General features: G+C 40.0%; 1 protein-coding gene across 1 annotated transcript in view; it reads left to right on the forward strand.

Annotated features, from left to right (window-relative positions):
• Positions 1-7,998: 7,998 nt before the first annotated feature.
• LOC117368550 (potassium channel subfamily T member 2-like) overlaps positions 7,999-21,683 on the forward strand; it is a 437,966-nt gene continuing 424,281 nt past the window's right edge. The window contains exon 1 of the mRNA XM_033962282.1: positions 7,999-8,098. Within this exon, the coding sequence (XP_033818173.1) occupies positions 8,004-8,098 (95 nt within the window). The 5' untranslated portion in view covers positions 7,999-8,003. The remainder of the gene's footprint in view (positions 8,099-21,683) is intronic.

Raw genomic sequence — 21,683 nt, forward strand, 5'->3', positions numbered from 1 at the left:
AGTTTTAAATACCAGAAGCAAAATTTTATAAGTAATGCGATGGGTAATGGGGAGCCAGTGCCATTCAATCAAGTAAGGAGTTACATGGTCATACTTTTTACCTTTATGTAAAAGTTTGACAGCGATATTTTGAATTATCTGTAAACGTTTCTTTTCTTTTTGCGTTATGTTGATTAGTAACGAGTTGCAGTAGTCGAGCTTTGTTATAACCAATGAGTGTATTAGAATATTTAAAGATGTGGGCTCCAGAAATTTGGAAATTGAACGGATCATACGCAATCGGTAGAGGCAAGATTTGATAATGTTACTTATGTGTTCATGATAGTAAAAATTTTCGTCAATAATAACCCCAAGTATTTTTAATGAAGAAATTAAGTCTATATGAATGTTATTAATAATAAAGGGAGTAGCTAACTTTATTCCTTGTTTCCGTAAGAAAAGTATTGCTTTTGTTTTATGGATGTTTAATACTAATCTATTCGCAGCAAGCCAATTTTTAATTATGTCGAGTTTTTTGTTGATCTGAGAAATTTCTTCTAAGTGTTCAGGATTTAAAGGGTGAGACAATTGAATGTCGTCTGCATAAGTGTATGAAGTAAAGCCAATAGATTGGCATAGACTCAGTAACGGCGAAAGAAAGATATTAAACAGTAAAGGTGATAGTATAGATCCTTGAGGAATTCCATAGCTAAGAGAGAAAGATTTTGAACATGAATTATTGAAATGAACTGTGTATTGTCAGTTTGCTAGAAAATAAACAAACCATTGTAAAACCTGGTCACAAACACTGATAGATTTTAATCTATCTAAAAGTAAAGTATGATCTATAGTGTCAAATGCAGCCGATAAGTCCAAAGAAAAAAGAATAACGGAATTATGGTGATCTAAGTGATAGTTTATATTAGTAGTAAGACCGATCATTGAATATTCTATGCTGTGATTTTTTCTAAAGCCTGCTTGATTCGGGTGTAACACATTAGTAGATTCGGCGCAGTCAGATAGTTGTTTGAAAACTACTCTCTCAGTTAACTTAGCCAACAATGGGATGTTGGTGATAGGGCGGTAATTTGAAACCTCCTCAGAACTTATTTTATGATCTTTTATTATAGGCAAAATTTTTGCAGCTTTCCAAGATACTGGCACAAAACCTGTACTAAGGCTTTTTAAAATGAAGGAATGAATGAAGGGTCCTAAGTAAGAAAAAAAATTTTTTTAATTATTGGAGGAATAATTTCAGATCATGAACCCTTGATATTGATTCTTTTGAAAAGATCTTCAATATTTTTTAGAGAGGGTGGGTTAAAGGTGGAACATTTAGCGGTGGGAAGATAGTTATTGTAAGAATTGTCAATAGAATCATCTGGCACTAACTGATCAAAGTTTTGACGGATATCACTAATTTTTTTAAGAAAATAGTTGAGATCTTGAGCTGTTAGGTTGTTTTTGTTACCTTCCTTCTGGGAATTGGGAACAATAGATTTTAAGATGGAATAAAGAATAGATGGATTTTTAGCCTTTAAGATTTTATTAGAGTAATAATTTCTTTTGGTATGATTAATTTTTATCTTGTATAGTGATGCTTTGTCTTTATAAAACTTTAAATTTTCAGCAGATTTATTTTTACACCATTTTCTTTCAAGTGATCTTAGCTGTGTAGATAAAGTTCTTGAGTGAACCAAGGATTTTGAATTTTACGAGGAGAGATGGTTTTATTTATAATTGGGGCTTCATTATCCAATAAATGTTAAATCGATAAGTTCCAGGAGGTAAGATGTTCCTCTAGGGAGTCAGTATGTAGATTAAGGATTTTTGGGTTGATGTATGATGGAATACTTGTTAGTTCTAATTTTGTGTAATCGCGGTAGGAGATCTTTTTTGGTTGCGTGATAATTGTTGATTGTTTTTTTAAATTCAGTCTCATAGAAATAAGATGATCTGACCATGGAACTGGGATAAAGATATTTGAGTAGGAAAACAATAATGATTTTGGGACTAAAATCATATCTAAAGTATGGCCAGCTGAGTGTGTTGGATCCTGAATAATGGGTTGAAGGTTTAGGGACTTGGTGTATGATGTAATTTCTTTAGTAATAGGATTTGCTGGTTCATCAAAGTGGATGTTGACGTCTCCTATAATGAATGGGAAATTTGATGATGAACAAAAATCAAAGATTAGGTTTTGGAGCAGGGTTAAGTTAGTGAGATTTACGGGAGGAGGCATGTAAAGTAATGATGTCGATTTTTGGATCTATATTAATTTTGATTTGAAGAAATTCAATAGCTACATTCCCTGAGGAGTGATCAATAGATTTAACTGTGTTATTGCAGTAGATGATGGCTAGGCCGCCACCTTTACATTTATGACGGTGATTAAAGATATGAGTAATTTGTAGGACAACAAAAAGAAAGATAGGCTTCTTCGCCCTCAGTTAACCAAGATTCCGTAAGGCAGACAACATGAAAGTGATGGGATAGGATGATTTCTTTTATTAGATTATATTTTCCTTTAATAGACCTTACGTTAATATGCCCTAGTTTTAATTGCACCTGATTAAAGGTAGTGCCATCTGAAGGGGATGTCTGAAAAGACTCATTAAAAGTATTAGTACCAGGGGAAACTGAGGGGAGGATTTTTGTTAATACTGGATGGCGATGAACCTGAGGCTTGAGGTTTTCGGGCCTTGTGCCCCAGTAAACAGGTATCTTAGTAGACAAAGTGAATGGATTTAAATTAAGAGCCATTGTTAAAAGAAATGCAAAACAGAATAGGGTTAAGGAATTCAAACTGACTCCCCTATGTATGTTAGTTTGTTTGTTAGTAGTGTCAATAAAATTAAATACTGGAAAAGAAATGGTGGCGCCCTCAGGTTGCACATGAAGGAGCGCACTAAGGAGCAGGTCCTGCTCCTTATGTGCGCTCCTTCAGCGAGCGCCGAAGGTGTGCGCCGCAAATACCCAAGTTTTAAGGAGCATGGGCAGACCTGGAGGGAGGGCGGAGTCCAAGGGAAGTAAAAGAGTCTGGAGGGTGGGCGGAGTCCAGCGGGCCGCCACTTTGCGGCGGCGATTCAAGGGAAGTAAAAGAGTCTGGAGAAGGACAAAATTAAAACAAGGTAAACGAACAATTTAAAACAACAAGTATAAAAACTTAACTAAAAAATACTATCAGGTACGCTGTCCACCTTCTCTATGCCTTTCATGATTTTATAAGTCTCTATCATGTCCCCTCTCAGTCTCTACTTTTCCAGGGTAAAGAGCCCCAGCTTGTCCAACCGTTCGGCATATGAAAGGTTCTCCATGCCCTTTATCATTCTCGTTGCTCTCCTCTGGACCCTCTTGAGTATTGCCATGTCCTTCTTGAGGTATGGCGACCAGTATTGGACGCAGTATTCCAGATGTGGGCGCACCATTGCTCGATACAGTGGCAGGATAACTTCCTTCGTTCTGGTAGTGATATCTTTTTTGATAATACCCAACATTCTATTCGCCTTCTTTGAAGCTGCTGCACATTGCGCCACCAGCTTCATTGTGTTATCCACCAATACCCCCAGATCTTTTTCTTGGTTGCCTTCCCCCAGTACCCTCCCTCCCATCGTATAGCTGTACATAGAGTTCCCCTTCCCTATGTGCAAGACCTTACATTTCTCCACATTGAAGCTCATCTGCCATCTTTTTGCCCACTCACTCAGTTTGTTCAGGTCGCTCTGCAGTTCTTTGCATTCCTCAACAGTTCTGATCCTGCAGGAGAGTTTTGTGTCATCCGCGAACTTGATAACTTCGCACTTCACCCTGTTCCAGATCATTAATAAATATATTGAACAGCATCGGTCCCAACACTGACCCTTGCAGAACATCACTCATGACCCCTATCCAGTCAGAGTAGTGCCCCTTTACTCCTACCCTCTGCTTCCTGCCCGCCAGCCAATTTTTTATCCATCTGTGCACGTCCCCTTCCACTCCGTGACTCCACAGTTTCTTCAGTAGGCGTTCATGGGGTACCTTGTCGAAGGCTTTTTGGAAATCTAGATATACGATGTTTACGGGGTCACCTTGGTCCTATTGTTTACTTATCCCCTCAAAGAAATGCATTAGATTTGTCTGGCACGATCGTCCTTTACAGAAACCATGCTGGCTTGTTCTCATCAGATTATTTTTTTCTATATGATCATTGATACCTTCCCTGATCAGCGATTTGACCATCTTCCCCGGAACTGAGGTTAAGCTCATCGGTCTGTAGTTCCCCGGGTCGCCTCTCGATCCTTATTTGAAGATCGGTGTGACATTCGCTATCTTTCAGTCCTCCGGGATTACCCCTGTTCTCAAGGATAGGTTGCAAATATGCCGCAGTAACTCTGCTGTTTCATCTCTGAGCTCTTTCAGTATTCTCGGGTGGATCCCGTCTGGGCCCGGAGCTTTGTCAGTTTTTAATCTATCTATCTGCCTGAGAACGTTTTCGAGGCTTACCTCCATGAATGTTATGAGTTGTCTGTTGTACCTTCCCCCTAGGAACACTATCCTGAGTACTAGAGAATGGCACGGTGGCGGTTACCCATGGCTAGCCGCATTTAGCCGCTGGTAACCCGCCGAAATGGGGAAGAAAAAATAGTGGCCTCTGCGGGGACGGGGACAAGGCCATTCACCACACCGTGGAGCGGTGAATGGACTTGTCTCCACAGTGAGGCAAGCAAGGATCACGCAGTCTCCACCCGGCCATCACCCTCCCTCCACCTCACCTTTGATGAAGAGCACTGTTCCCTCAACCGCCGGTTGAATTTCTGCCAGTCCGCGCAAAAAAAAAAAAAAAGCCTCTCCTTTTCCCCTGTTCTCAGTTGCTAAAGCAGCAGGAAGTCTTTCCGACGTCAATTCTGACGTCAGAGAGGACATTCTGGGCCAGCCAATCGCTGCCTGGCTGGCCCAGAACATCCTCTCTGACTTCAGAATTGAGTTCAGAATTGATAAGTAGATCTTGTTTCGGCATTTGATCTATTACATTTTACATACAAATTCTTGTACACTGGTTAGATATAGAAATGATCTGATTATTCTTTTATAACTTTACACCACAGTGGCTATGAATCATGAGAACATAAGAATTGCCACTGCTGGGTCAGACCAGTGGTCCATCGCGCACAGCAGTCCGCTTCCGTGACGGCCACCAGGTCAAAGACCAGAGCCCTAACTGAGATCAACCCTACCTGCGTGGCCTGATTTTGTTCTTGAGGGTTTAATTAGAGGGGGTGTGGGGGGGGGGGGGGAGTATACTGAGGGAAAGAGTAACCAGAAAGAGAGGGAGGATGGAGTGAGATAAAAAGCGACTGGAGTATTAACAGATACAGTGGATACTGTGGAGAGAGAATGGACTCTGAAAGAGACATGGAGAGAGAAATGGAGCACTGGGAGACAGAATGTTTATGTTGGAACTGGGTTGAGATGTGGGTAGGGGCCCAATATTCTGGATAGAGATAATGGGTTCAGACTGAGGATAAATGATTTAGCTCTCTAGAGACTTTCACCTAGTAGTAAATTACTGCTAGTCCTCTGTTATCTCATGGAGCATTTTTCTTTGTCACAATCCTAATACATAGATAGGGTTAATTGTATAAAGCTTTATCTTAGTATAAGGTCTTTTATACAGCCTAACAAGAATTTTATAAAATTGTATGAATTTCCAGGTTTGCAAAGCCAGCTAAGTATTCAGCACTTAACCTGTTATCGTTTGCCATATTGCTTACCACATGACCCTTATGTGGTCCTATTTATGTGATTAACCTGGCCAGTTAAATTCTGAATATCAGCACTTAACAAGACAAATGCTGACTCCACCCCCACAATGCGTAGCTAGGTTTGAGTGAGTCAGTACATCCATCTCCATCCCTGGAACTATTCAAATCCAATGTAAAAGCCCACTTCTTTGAGAATGCATTTAACTCTCAACCCCCTCAACCTAAGCACCCTGAGAAACTCCCTAAGCCCCTACTTGTCCTATTGTTTGATAGATTGTAAGCTCTACTGAGCAGGGACCATCTTTTTAATATGTTGTTGTACAGCACTGCTTATGCCTATCAGTGCTATAGAACCAGTTAAGTGCTGCTGAAAATGACTGATTAGCCCCAAACAGGCAATTTAACTGGTCAGAAGTCATTTTCATCTAGTTAAATCACGTTGAATATTGATCCCTACATGTGTACACATGTAGAGCACACATGCAAATTTACACTTTATTCAAGCAGGTGCAAATTTGTTTGTCAGGATGCACTATTGGGACTAGTCCTACTACCTATGTTGCTTCCTTGGACATTCCACATAGGAATCCAGTTATAAAATAAAGCCCATAATTAAAAACACTACACATTTTTTCACTATGAAGAACTTTGCAATCTTTGCTTGACTGGTAAGTAACTGGTTAATATTCTTTTATTTTCTGTTTTATATCCGAGTGGTAGAAAATCAGTCACAAGTGTTAACTGCTGTATCTGGATCCCCCCACCCCATCACCCAGCTCCAACACTATCACTCTGTCTCCCAGTGTCCCATTTCTCTCTCCCTGTGTCTCAGTGCCCCTCCCTCTCTCCAGTAGCCATTGAATCTGTCAATGCCCCTAACTAGTCAGTTTTAATCTCCCTCCCTCCTCCCTCTCTCTTTCCCTCAATATACCCTTCCTCTACCCACTAATGCAGGGGGTAGGGAACTCCGGTCCTCGAGAGCCGTACTCCTGTCGGGTTTTCAGGATTTCACCAATGAATATGCATTGAAAGCAGTGCATGCAAATAGATCTCATGCATATTCATTGAGTAAATCTTGAAAACCCGATTGGAATATGGCTCTCGAGGACCGGAGTTCCCTACCCCTACACTAATGGGTCTTCATCAGAACTCCTGCAGTGACATACCAAGCAAGAACACACTATTAGCTGATGAACAGCTGATTTCTAAAAGCTAAAGCCATGATCATGTAAATAGATGATCATCATTTTTTTAATGAATGAAATATAATTATACTAATGAAAAAGAGAAGTGACCCAGAAGTGAAATCAACAGACAAAAAAACAAAACAAACAAAAAAACCACCCCAAGCAAAGTAATAAGCCCTCTGGATACTAATGCTGTTTTAAATCCGTTTAAGTCCCTAAACCACGGAAAATGTACAGTATTTGGGTAGGATAAAGGGAATATACCTGTACCTGTAAAATATTTCACCTCAGGTGAATAAATAGATTTATATTTGTCACTGATACCAAAATACCCTACTATTTTGCACAGAAATCCTCATGGACTCTGAAATGTTCTAAAACTATATCATATACCATGATTTCTGCCTGAATAATCCCCCATGCAAAACCTAGTACAAAAACAAAAAAAGAAAAGAAAAAGATGGAGAAGAGAAGAACAAGAAGGTACAACGTCCCCCTCCTCTTTCCGCCGCTCCCCGCCTCCCCGATGGGGGCTTCTTTTACAGATGGGTGCAACAGTGCAACAAATAGAATGATTTGAAAAGAATAGGACTGGCACAGTTGCTGTCTTTCAAATGCACGGATGGAGCAGGAGCAGATATGCTAATGAATTTCTGGTGGCGATCATGCTGGAAATTGCCTGAAAGGTGGGGCTGAGCAAATGAACCATGGAGCTGCATATTTTACTTTAGAATCTACGGTGCTGTCTAACAAGGGATACCAAAACACTCTGGAGATGAGAGAGGTGCCTGCTGCCGATCCTCAGCACTGAGATCTTTTGGAAAGAATAAATCTGGGAGTATAGTGAAAGCTTCTTGAGAGAGGATAGGAGCAAGGAAACCGAAGCAAGCAGCACTGGCAGGAAGAGAACTTCATTCATTCATTCATCGGTTTTCTTTCTGGGGAGCTTCCTAAGACACCTTGTAGCGCTCTGGCAGGAGACAGTCTCTTTGAATCCTTGTCAGCTCATCGGTTTCCCATTTGGGGCTGGGGTAAAAACTCCCTTTTCCACCATTAACGTTTACTATCACTAAAGGAGTGCTTGGCTGGGGAGAGAATGGTGGACTTGGAAAACGAAGTACCCCCTCTGCCTCCCAGGTACCGTTTTCGGGATTTGCTTCTGGGAGAGCAAGGATGGCAGAATGATGACAGGTGAGTGTGGGAAGGAGGAACAGGGGTGATTTACATTCCCTGTGCCACTTTTAAGTTTTCTTTTCTTCCATTTGTGCTTTATAGGAGGCTTATAAAAGCACAACTTTGAAAAATACTGGCCAAAAAAACAGTTACCGACACATGAATACTGTATGTTATCTTGTGTTATATACACATTACATATAAATATATGCATGCTAATTGTTTTTGCAGTATATATAGCATGCATTTATTTATGCACTTGCTCTAGTTATTGTATGTAAAGTATGGACATGCATGCTTACAGTACTTTGACACACAGTGGCTATATACTGACTGCTCTATGCTGTGCATCTCTGAGTATATTTTTATTGTGAGACTTGTGAAGAAAGAATTATTTTAAAATGCACTTACGGTAATTCTATCAAACATCAAAACCTTTTGGAATGTACTGTACTTAGATTTCTAGGTGCTGAGAAAGCATATCCTCCTGTGATCTGTTTTGCTTTATAAGTGTTGTAATATACACATTTCAGTATAACCACTACATTATTGATTCCAATGGATAGAAGCTGGAGCACCTTACTGCTCTTCAATGCTTTTGATATGCAGTAGGCATGGGCTAATTGTTTTTAATGTTGGCAATCCAAGATCTTGTCTGTGTTAGTACAGAGCATTGTGACCTATAATGACAAAGACTTTTAAGTGTCTGAGAAAGTTTGGTTATTTCACTAGTGTTTGTTGATGGGGATGTTTCTCCTAGAGAGAGGCAGTAGAGATAGATTTCAGGGTTTCCAGCTGCTCCCAGCCACTTTATTCTAGGCCAGGGTCACAAGGAGCAATGCTGAAATCAAACCCACAACATCAGGGTGTTGAGGCAGCAGCACTAACCACCAGGCCACTCCTTTGCTCTTGCACAGTCAATTGTACATCAATCATGGATAATTGTGCTATGTATTTAATAAGAAGGCTTAAATTAGGTGCCATAACTTGTAGCTATAGTAGATGGCCTGTTATAGAATTACCCTCCATCTGACTCTCAGGTGCAGATTGGTGTTTGGATTTCATGGTGATTCCTATGCAGTATGCCTGACATTCTTGACATGGAACATACAAGGTTGCCCTAGTAACTTTGAGAGGCATTAAAAAAAAAAAAAAAAAAATCCAAGTCAGGGACTTCCGGTCTGGTTTGCAACCAACATGGCTGCTTAGATCAGAGCTCCCACAAACTTTTTAATATATGCACTCCTTGTAAGCAGACCTATACTCTCTCCTCAAAAATGGATTTCCTGTCTTATTAACCCTCTTTCTTCCTCCCCTCTTAAAGTCAATCAATTTGTACCTTTGCTTAATCTTTATAAACCACATAGAACTTCACGGTATTGCAATAAATAAGCTGTTATTATTATTATTATACATCAGCAACCTTTATTCAGTGGTTGTTGTAGTTACTGAGATGGCTCCGGGAAAAGATTTTAAAAAAGATGATGTTGTCTTTCCATCGGCTGATGGCATGAAATGGCCCAAACAGGACTTGCCTTCACCTATCAAGGTGGCCTCACCTTGTGAAATTTCATAACATAACATATAACATAACTTTATTCTTCTATACCGCCATAACCGGATGATTTCTAGGCGGTTTACACAGAAGAAAGCTGGACAATCAGCAAAATACAAAATAGTTTAAAAAGTACAAAATATTTCTTAAAAGTACAATACAAACTTTTACTTAAAATACAATTCATTACTGATAATACTCACATTAGGAAATGAATCTATCAAACAGCATCGTCTTAATTACTTTCAGAAAAGTACAGTAGGACGATATGACTTGACAGATACATTTGCCCAACCAAGACTGCTGTTTACCTGCTTGAAATGTAAGGGTCCTATCCCAAAAAGTCTTGTATCTACAACTATTAATTTTCAGATAAGCAAATAAGTATAAGCTTCTAGTTTTCCTCATCAGACTATACAACACAAAGTGTGAAAGGAGATAGGTTGGAGATAGTCCCGTGATCAGCTTAAAACAGATACAAGAAACTTGAATAAGACTCGTGTCTCTACAGGCAGCCAACGCAACAAACAATAATAAGAACTAATATGATCATTCTTCTTCAAGCCAAAAATCAATCGGACAGCCGTATTCTTAATTATCCTCAATTTTTTAAATAGATTCTTGGAGGCTCCTAAGTAAATAATATTGCAGTAATCTAAAATAGATAAAACTAAAGCCTGCACCAATAGTCTAAAAGTTAATGGGTCAAAATATTTTTTTATGGTCTTTAACTTCCATAATGCAAAAAAACATTTTTTTACCACTAGATTAGTATGTTCCATCATGGTTAAATGGCTCCCAATATCTTAATAGTTTTTGAAATCGGGTATTCATAACCATTTAGATGAAGTGATGATTTAGTTATTTTATCATTTGGGCTGGCTAAAAAAGTTTAGTCTTTTCTGTATTAAGTTTCAATTTGAAACTGGTCATCCACTATTCTATCAAAGTTGATGTAGGATATTTGTTTTAAGATATCAGTAGTAAAGTCATTTAAAGGGATTAGAATAGAAATATCATCCACATATATATAAAAATTTAGATTCAGGCTCTGCAATAAATGTCCAAGGGGGGAAATATAGATGTTAAATAGGGTAGGTGACAGCGGGGAGCCCTGGGGCACACCAGACGGATTGCCATCACAAACCACACGATATGATCTTTTTATCAGGAAACCTTGGAACCAATTCCTAACTCTTCCTGAGAGCCCTATCACATCCAAACAATTCAACAGTATCTCGTGATCTACCAAATCGAAAGCACTACTAAGATCTAGCTGAAGAATCAGTGCACTAGTGTCTTTGCTAAAAAGACAGTGGAGGTAGTCAAGCATTGAGGCTAAAACAATCTCAGTGCTATATCCTTTTCCAAATCCTGACTGATGTTCATTGATGATATTAAATTTGTCTAAATAACTCACTAATTCTAGATTGACTAATCCTTCCAGTAGTTTAGTAAACAGGGGGATACTTGCTATGGGCCTACAATTAGATTTCATAGAAATTGATACCTTCTGGTCTTTAAGAATAGGTGTAATCTTTACACATCCGGGGGGGGGGGGGGGTTGGAGGGAGGGGAATAAATATTGATAGTGATATTTGGGTAACTTTATTCTTTATTTGTATTGTATATATTATGATATTATTATATGCAGGAAAATGAAATTATTTAATGATATTTATGTTACCTGTATAGATAATAGTGTAATATGTGGAATATCTTTTGTTCTTTTGTTTGTATGACACTGTTTTTGATTAAAAATCAATAAAGAATTAAAAAAAAAAGAATAGGTGTAATCAAAATTTGACCCAATTCATCATGAAACAATCCCCGAGTAAGGGAAACAGTTACCCATTTAAATAGATCCATTTTAAAATTTGATATTGCATTTTTCATAATCATTGAGGGAGTTTATCTAATAGACAGTTTGATTTAACAAATTTGTTAAACAACTTTAAAAAACTGATGCCAGTCTGGAATTTGGAAATAATCCCAAAACATATCCACTCTGAAAACATTTTCCCAGTGACTAAATTGTAGGTCAACATGATTAACAGTTGAGGATGGAATGGATGCTCTCAAATCAAGTATTTTTTTGTTAAAGAACTCTGCAAGGGTTTGAGGAGATGGTGGGTATTGTAACAAATGCAAGAGAGCTGACCAAGTAGAATCACAGAATACAGAACTAGCTGACTACTGCTGGGACAGAGAGTTGGCAACAGATGAGGTATGGCAGGGAAAGGACAGGCTTGAAAGCTGCACACAGTTTAAACCTGTCCCTAAGCCTGCCAGGAGATTGCTACCTTTCCAGCAGCCTATCCCTGAAAGAGTCAAGGCTGGAGAGGAACCTGCCCTTAGCCAGATGGAATAAGCCAGTATGTGGAAGGCCCTTCCCCCACATAGGCTAAGGGGGAGTGTCTCTCCACAGCTTAAAACGAGGCAGTGCAGAACATTAGGGAGGCAAGCAGGGGAGAACCTGGCTGAACTGTGGAAAACAGAAGCTGGCAGGAGCCTGAGAGAAAGGAAGATTTTCTCTCCCCAGCCTAAGGAGGCTAGGGAAACTGATTGCCAGATGGTAGATGCAGAGGAGCTGGCTTTTGCCTCTGAGAGTTGGGAACAAAACCCAGGGGAAGCCATGGACACGCAAGATAGTCTGGTAGGACCTGAGACTTTTCCCATGGATATAGAAATGCAGTGAGATATAGAAGTGCTGTGTCTTTGCCTACAATCTCTGAGCCTCCAGGTAAGATAGTGTTTTTCTTTTAATGGAAATTTGTATTTCTCTCCTTTCATATTGAACTTTAAGTTTGTGCCTGAGAGCTTTAATTTTGAGCCTAACAAATGTTTGGAGATATTTTCCTGTTAGCAGCTAAGCTGAGCAAAGTACATTCCTCCCCCACAGCTGATCACAGTAATGTCTCAGCAGGGAAACTTTCTGAGAGCCCTGCACGTTCCCAGAGCCAAGGGTTTCCAAAGTAAAACTTCTCCACAGACTTGGCTGTGCTAAGTTTTCCTTATAAAACCTGTGCTTCTGAATGTTATGCCTACTTACAGAACAACACTTTGTTTGGGGAAACGTTGAGCTGAAGTGAAACCATGTGACCTACTTGCCTGCTTTTGTTGCTCAGTTTTTGTTTGGAGTTTTTTCTTCCGTGCTTTACATGTCCACGAATTGGCAGAGCTGCTGGAGAATAAGCAGCTTAGTAAATGTTCTAAACTTATATTCTTAAAACTACCTGCTCTGGTGAAGAGGACTGTGTTTCAGGATACTGAGAAAGTCCAGAAGCAGGGGACAGAATTATGCTTTATGTACAAAACCTAGACACTGGATTTGAGGGTTTTGTCTCTGAATGAGAAACCTATGTTTGCCAAAGGTGAATGATTGTTTGTTTTGAAACTGCTAAGCTGAAGCCTACATTTTTGCTTTGTGAAACCAGTAACCATAATAAAGCTAAGATTTGATGCATTCTGACTTGAACTCTTCCCTTACTGCTAATAGTAAGCCAGGTAAAGTCCTGAAGGGTCCCTTGGTGGTAAGGGACACGGCGGGCCAGAGAACTTTGTCACGATCCTGTGGGCTCGCGACACAGCTCAAGAGCGTGGGTGTGACAGTATTCATTATCCGGTATCAGAGCAAGTAGTATCTGTTAATTTATTAACCAGCTCTAACAATTCTCTATTGTTTATCTTGGATGAACCTATTTTCCTTGTATAGTATTTTGAGCGTTTTTCTTTAATCAAGAGTTTATACTTTTTTAATTTGAGTCTCCAATTTGTCTTATCCTCATCTTTGTTTGATTTTAAATTTCAGAGGTGCTGGAACCGATAATGGCCAACTAGCACAAATTAAAGGTATGGTCCATGGGAATTCACAAAAAGTAGCTGAACTCAAGATGAAACTTGTACAGTTAAAAAGTACAGTACAAACTTTCGGCGAGCAACAAATCGATACAACACAGAGTTTCAATGCTAGAAAATGAAGTGCATGAGCAACATCTTAAATTTGTGGAACAATTGGGTCAAGATCTTTAGGAGGCTAATAACTGCAGTAGAAGGAACAATTTACTGACCCTCGGGATTCTCGAGGATGTAGAAGGAACTGATCCAATTACATTTGCTGAAAAATTGATTCTGAATTTTCTGGGCTTGCAATTTCAATGATCGTTTGAGGTGGTGAGGGCACACTTAAAGGTGCTCTGATATCTACAAGCATTCATAATCTTTACTAAAGCCAAAGCTTTTCCTGCACTGACATGGCAATGTTCAAAAATATTTATACTACCTGACTTCGCACTAGCTACGGCATAAAGACATAATGGATATACTTGTTTTCATCCAGTAATTCCAGAACAATTTTTACTATTTCATTTAGGGACAATTTTATCTAGAATGGATATACTTGTTTTCATCCAGTAATCCCAGAAATCAACCCCTTGAATGATAGCATTCAAGGGGTTGATTTCTGGGATTACTGGATGAAAACAAGTATATCCATTCTAGATAAAATTGTCCCTAAATGAAATAGTAAAAATTGTTTAAATAGATATAAGTGGTTTGATAATGAACTTCTAAAAATGAAACAATTAGTAAGATGATTGGAAAGAAATTTTGGCAAAAATCAGGAAAATTATTAGACTGGATTAATTGGAGATCCAATGTAAAAACTTACAAACAATTGATAAAAGAAAAACATAAAGCATTTTATTCATTTAAAATTGATTCATCTAATATTGGTTCAAAGAGTATCAATACAAAAGAATTGTTTAATTTGGTTACACATTTATTTGATACCACACGCTACAATCAGTTCATACACAATATTAAGTTACCTTCAGCAAATGATTTAGCATAGCATTCTGATTTAAAAAATTAAAATTTTAAGAAATAATTGTTCAATAAATGGTACATATGAATATCAAACACTTAGGGCTCCTTTTACTAAGCTGTGATAGCGGTTTTAGCGCGCGCTTAGTGCACGCAGAATTGCTGCGTGCTAGACGCTAACGCCAGCATTGAACTAGTGTTAGTTCTAGCCGCGTAGTGCAGGTTTAGTGTGCGCTACAATTCTGCATGCACTAAAAATGCTATCGCAGCTTAGTAAAAAGAGCTCTTAATATGCAAGGAAGTGTAATAAAGTGGACATGATTTTGAGCTCCTTTCATGATCTAGAATGGAACTATTATATTAAATTATATAATAAGTATGCTAAATCATGTGTTTTGGACTCTTGTCCTCCGGAAATTATGAAAGCAGCTCCATTAGATTTTAAACTAAAGTTGCTGAATTATTTGACTGATAATTTAAAGAATGGAAAATTCCTTACTAACAATGGTCCCATTATAATAACTCTGATTCCAAAATATTGTAAAGAATCATTAGCATTAACAACTAATTATAGACCAGAAGCATCCATTCCATTTTTTGTAAAAATTATGGAAGGATTGGTACATTTTCAACTAATGGAATATCTTGATCAGTTTTCTCTTTTGTATGAATCTCAATCTGGTTTTAGACCATTGTTTAGCACTGAGACGGTAATTGCGGCCATTTTGGAAATCTACGTTCTTTATTCAGTAGGGGCCTTAATGCCTTGATCATACAATTTGAAATGAGTTCTGCATTTGATTTAGTGGACCATGGGAAATTGTTACAATGCTTGAATGCTATTGGCATCAGAGGAGAGGTGTTAGACTGGTTTTGGAGTTTTCTTATGTCTCGCACCTATCAAGTACGTTTTAATTATGATCTTTCTGGTACTTGAAGTCATTCATCTGGTGTTCCACAGGGGTCTCCATTATCCCCATTGCTTTTCAATGTTTATATGTCATCGATAGGTGGGGATAAAGTTATTTAGTCTCACCTGGAATACTACGTCCATGAAGAAGGACACGGTACTACTCGAAAGGGTCCAGAGAAGAGCAACTAAAATGGTGAAGGGGTTGGAGAAGTTGCTGTACAGTGAGAGATTAGAGAAGCTGGGCCTATTCTCCCTTTAAAAGAGGAGACTTAGAAGGAACATGATCGAAACATTCAAGATAATGAAGGGAATAGACTTAGTAGATAAAGACAGGTTGTTCACCCTCTCCAAGGTAGAGAGAACGAGAGGGCCCTCTCTAAAATTAAAAGGGGATAGATTCTGTACAAACTTAAGGAAGTTCTTCTTCACCCAGAGAGTGGTAGAGAACTGGAATGCTCTTCCGGAATCTGTTATAGGGGAAAACATCCTCCAGGGATTCAAGACAAGGTTGGACATGTTCCTGCTGAACCAGAATGAACGCAGGTAGGGCTGGTCTCGGTTAGGGCACTGGTCTTTGACCTGGGGGCCGCTGCGTGAGCGGACTGCTGGGTTCAATGGACCACTGGTCTGACTCAGCAGTGGCAAATTCTTATGTATTATGGCCGTGAATATTGTAAAAAAAAAAAATAATAATAACAATAAATTTGTGACTAGAACAATTGTTATTTATCACTTTGTTCTTATTGTGGAAACAACATTCATTGCCAATATTGTCTCACTAAATGAAGAAAAATATCAGCTGGAGACAATTCACCATGGGTCTATTCAGTAAGAAAATATTTTCCTAGCATTGGTCAGGCTATGCCTAGGCTTCTACATCTCAAAATGTTGTCTTGTTGAAAATAAATACTGTAAATGCTTATCTAAGAAATGAAAAGTATCTTTTTACCAAAAGAAAACAGAGTTCAGTTTCTTCAACAACAAGCTTCAGCTTCTAAACTAAGAAATCTATACTTCTGTGTTAAGTAAACTGATTCAGAACAAGAGATGAAGTACATATAAGGGATAGTTGTGATCCTGCTAACATCTTTCATCAGGCCGTTGATAAGTTTAATCACTTGGGAGTTGTAAATCAGTCTTGAACTAGATTTACCCAAATCTTACCCATTTCTGATTTTTGTGCTACACATCTGTTCGTAAAAGAAATTAAATCTAATTATGGAAAGGCAAAAAACAAACTTCAGACTGAACCCTAAGGAAAGTGCAGGTGCAGTCTCAAATGGCTCACTGATCTATAGTAATAATCTTGTTTACTTGGTTTTTTTGTGATTGAATGTAGTCATTCAACAAGAGTAACACTATGCTTTGTTTTCATAGTATTTCATATCCATTATATTTGCAAGATAAGTCTTTTGAATTATTTATGGTCTAACAGACTTTATATGTCAGCTCTCCACAAACTGACACATACCTACTGTATATAAATATCTTTAACACTTGTAAGCCTGAGAGCTATTGCAGTGATGTACATTCAGGTTGAGTGGGTACTTCTCTGTTTCTGGAGAGCTCAGCATTTAAAATAAAAAAGAGCTGTAACACTAAACTAAACTAAACTAAACCTTAGGTTTTTATACCGCGCCATCTCCATGGTCGTGGAGCTCGGCACGGTTTACAGGGATTGTAATGAGAAAGGAACTCCAGGGAAAGGGTTAGATGAAGATCGGAGGGAAGAAGAATGTTAGAGAGCTAGAATGTAAGAGAGGAGGGAGAGTTAGATTTTAGAGAAAAGCCAGGTTTTCAGATGTTTGCGAAAGGGTTGGAGAGCACTCAGGTTCTGAAGGGGGGAGGTGAGGTTATTCCAGAGCTCGGTGAATCTGAAGAGGAGGGAAGACCCCAGTTTTCCTGGGTGGGAAATGTCTTTTAGTGAGGGGAAGGATAGTTTCAATATTTGGGTAGGTCTGGAGGTACTAAGATTCGAGGAATTCCAGGAGAGTGGAATTAGTGGAGGAAGGATGCCATGGAGGATCTTGAAAGTTAGGCTGATGCATTTGAAGTAGACTCTGGAAGTTATCGGAAGCCAGTGAAGCTTGTAAAGGAGTGGTGAGACGTGATCGAATTTGCTTTTAGCAAAGATAAGCTTGGCCGCGACATTTTGGATCCGTTGGAGTCTGTGGAGGTTTTTCTTCGTTAGGCATATGAAGATGGAATTGCAATAGTCCAGTCTGGAGAGGATGATGGATTGGACGAGAACGGCAAAATGTTTTTGATGGAAACAGGATCTTATTGACCTCAGCATGTGAAGGCTGAAATAGCATTTTTTTACCAGGGAGTTGAGGTGGTCGTTGAAGGACAGTGTAGAATCATAGATGATGCCCAGGACCTTGCTGGAGAATTCGAGCTGCAGAGAGGAGCCGGAAGACAGTGGGATTGAGGGGGGTAGCTGAGCTCATTTTGGGCCAAGCCAAAGTAGTTTTGTCTTGGATTCATTCAATTTCATTTGGACGGTGTGGGCCCAAGATTGGAGGTTTGAGATACAGGAGGATATGTTCAATGAGAGATCAGTGAGGTTCGAGTCGGTCTCGAGAAGGACAAGGATGTCGTCAGCATAGGTGTAAATTGTTTCAAGGGGGGATAGGTGGAGGAGTTTTAGGGAGGACATATAAATGTTGAAGAGGATAGGAGATAGAGATGAGCCTTGTGGGACTCCACAGATTGGTGTCCAGGGGGAGGATGAGGTGCCATTCATGTTGACAATGTAGGAACGGGAACGAAGGAATTTTGAGAACCATTCGAGGACAGTGGAGGTGATGCCAATCTCGGAGAGTTGGTAAAGTAGAATGTCGTGATGAACAACGTCGAAAGCGGCAGAAAGGTCAAATTGCAAGAGGACGGCAAACTTGTTGCGGGAGTGAAGTTGTTGGACCTTGGAGATTAGGGAGGTCAGTAGGGATTCGGTGCTGAAATTGTTATTAGAGAAATCTCACTGGCTCCCAGTCAGTCATAGAATCACGTTTAATATTTTACTTCTATCATTTAAACCCTGATCCTCAAAAGAACCACAATTCATAGATAAATTACTCATTCCATATATTACCTCACGTACACTTTGGTCTATGGATCAAAAATTGTTAACGGTCCCATCACTAAAAATAATAGGGACATGACATAAGAACATAAGAATAGCCTTACTGGGTCAGACTAATGGTCCATCAAGCCCAGTAGCCCGTTCTCATGGTGGCCAATCCAGGTCACTAATACCTGGCCAAAACCCAAGGAGTAAGCAACATTCCAGACTACCGATCCAGGGCAACGATGGCAGGATATTTTATATTACATTAGGAATTTCTATTCCACCATTACCTTGCGGTTCAAGGCGGATTGAAAATGGATTGTCTGGAGATTAGAAGTATTTAGGGAGTGGTTTGTACATTTCTTTGAGTTGCTAAGGATTACATCTGAGTAGTCAAGATATTGGATGTACATATGTAGTAGTTGTAGGTGATGCTTGGGGCATCTTGTGTTAGTTGGGTTTTATGTTTTTTAAATAGAAGGGTTTTTATTTCTTTCTTGAAGGTTTTGTAGTCTGTGGTTGTGGTCAATAGGTTGTAGAGTTGTGGGTCAAGTGTTGCAGCTTGAGTGGCTAGGAGGTTGTCGTACAGTTGGTTTTTGGTTTTTTTTTTACGTTTTTCATTGGAGGGTGTGTGAATAGTACATGGGTTCTCCTTTGTATGGTTGAGGTGGATTGAACTAGTCAATTGTTCCAATAGGCTGGGCTGTCTTCATTTATTGCTTTAAATAGTAAGCAGTAAAATTTGAAGTGTATTCTCGCTTGTATTGGAAGCCAATGTGAGTCGTGGTATGCCTCTGTGATGTGGTCGAATTTCTTCAGTGAGTAGATCAGTCTTAGGGCTGTGTTTTGTGTTGCTTGTAGTTGTTTTATCATGGTTGCTGTGCATGGGAGATATAGTATGTTGCAGTAGTCTATTAGACCTAGGATTAGGGATTGCACCAAGAGTTGGAATTGATTTATGTCGAAGAATTTTCTGACTTGCCTCAGGTTTCTTATGATTGCGAATGATTTCTTTTATTGTTTTGTTGATTTGTGGCTGAATTGTACAGCCTATATCTATTAGCACCCCCAGGAGTTTTAAATTGGGGTGGAAGTAGTATGTTGTAGAGTTTATGACAAGATTTGTTACAGTTGAGATTTTGTTATTTTCGAGTAGGATAAAGTTTGTTTTGTCCGGATTTAGTTTTAGTTTGTGGTCTTTCATCCATGTTGCTATTGTTTCTAGTGTTCTTTGTATCGTGTCTGCCATGGATGGTGTTGGTTGATCGAACGGAAGGAGAATGGTGATGTCGTCTGCATAACTGTAGGAGGTCAGACCTTGTTCGTCTAGGTAGGAGCCGAGGGAGGCAATGCATAGGTTGAAGAGTGTGGGAGAAAGAGATGATCTTTGGGGTACTCCACAGGGATTAGACCACGGCTCAGATTTTTCTTTGTTTGTTTTAACTCTGTATGTTCTGGATTGTAGGAATCCTTTAAACCATGATAGTACCTTTCCACTGATTCCTATTGAGTCCAGTATTTGTAGAAGGATGTTATGATCTACCAGGTCAAAGGCTGCGGAGAGATCTAGTTGGATAATTAGCATTTTTTTTGCCTGTGCTGAGGTGTTGTCTCCATGACCGTGGAACACTATGCCAACATACATAAGAGAGGAGGAAAATTTAGCGTGTTTCAAAAGTAACTTGAAAAGCTTTTTATTTAAAGATGCCTACAACCTATAACTCCTTCCAAAGGGATATCGCTGCTATCTTCTTTGTGTTTTCCCACCTCCTTCCTTATTGTGCTCTCCATACATGTTACCTCTCTCTTTTCTAAAAACAGATTGTAGTTATATCCCCTCTATCCGGACCACGTGATGCAGTAAAGAGAGTGTTCTCTGCAGCTCCCGGGCCCCCATGCGCACATCTACTATTTACTTACCATTATCGGCAATTCGAAGCTCCGTGGTTTCTCATCTCCCGCTGGTCTGTCTATGGACCACTTTGTGTCCAAATCAGGGGGCTGCCGATCCAGCTGAACCGCGGCTAAACCCAAGGATAAAGCGTGCCTGATGAAGGACAGCATGGCGGAGGCGGGGTCTTCTGTGGCGGAGTTCACCGATGTACAACTGAGGCAGCTTACCATGGCGGTAGCGTCTGCTTTGGCCCCGTAAATGTAAAAACTCTCGAGCCAAATTTTGCATTTAGAGACCTTGATGGGGGACACAGTTGCCTGAACCACCGAGCTGGAGACAAGAGTATCGGCAGTGGAAGATTCGGCCCAGACTCTGAGTGATCGACTTGCCAACTTGCCAGTCTGGAGCAGTGCCTAGCAGTGAGTGAGGAAAAACGGAAGACCTCGAAAATCGAACTCGGCGGGACAACTTACGTTTTATCGGGGTCCCTGAAACGCTGTCGGAGCGTCAATTGGGTACTACATTTAAAGACTGGCTTGCCGCTGAGTTTCCTCTGCCTGCTGGTATCAGGGGCCTTCACCAGATCGGGACCCAGCCCCCCCCCCCCCAGAGAAGAAGCAGCATCTCCTGCTACAGAGGACCCTGACTGGGAGTGTAAAGGCATTGAAATAGAGCCCTCTTCATCCCTGTCTTCCACAGACTGAACTTCCCTATCTTGCACATGGCACTGTTGCTGGGGAATTGCACTTTTGGGGGGAACCCTGGTGCCAGCAGAGCCATGATCCTGAGCGTTCAATGCAGCACTTGTTAATCATGTAATCTTCAAACATCATATTGTTGAATTCAGGAGGAAATCCCTGACCAGCACGTCCAGATGGCTGCTCACAAGCTCTTTTCTGGGGTTTTGAGCAGCACCTCAGCTGCACTTCACTGGAGATGCACTTGCGCTACTCCACAGCTCAAATCTGGACTTTTTCTCTGGCCTCGGTCAGGCAAGGCACTAACAGCCCCTGAGGGATCAGAGGATGTTAAGCCAGTGGCTCCCTCCTCCCTCACGCACCACATTCACTAGCGATTTTGGGATTTTAGAGGTGGGGGAACATAACTCTAATCTCAGAACTCCAAAAAAAAATCAATTTTAAGACCTTTCCTCCCCCTGCCATGCTTTGTGTTGGGAGCTTCAAGTGTGCAAGCTGCAAACATCTTACAGAGAGAACTTCTGCTTCAACAAGCCTGGAATTCAGACTGCTTGTGTCTTCGGACTGCCTCTCAGGCCCAGTGAACCAGCCGGAGACCTCAACCCCCCATCAGAACTCACGCACCCAAATGAGGGGAGAAAAGCAGTTG

The sequence above is a fragment of the Geotrypetes seraphini genome, chromosome 10 (assembly GCF_902459505.1).
Source record: "Geotrypetes seraphini chromosome 10, aGeoSer1.1, whole genome shotgun sequence".
Lineage (NCBI taxonomy): Eukaryota > Metazoa > Chordata > Amphibia > Gymnophiona > Dermophiidae > Geotrypetes > Geotrypetes seraphini.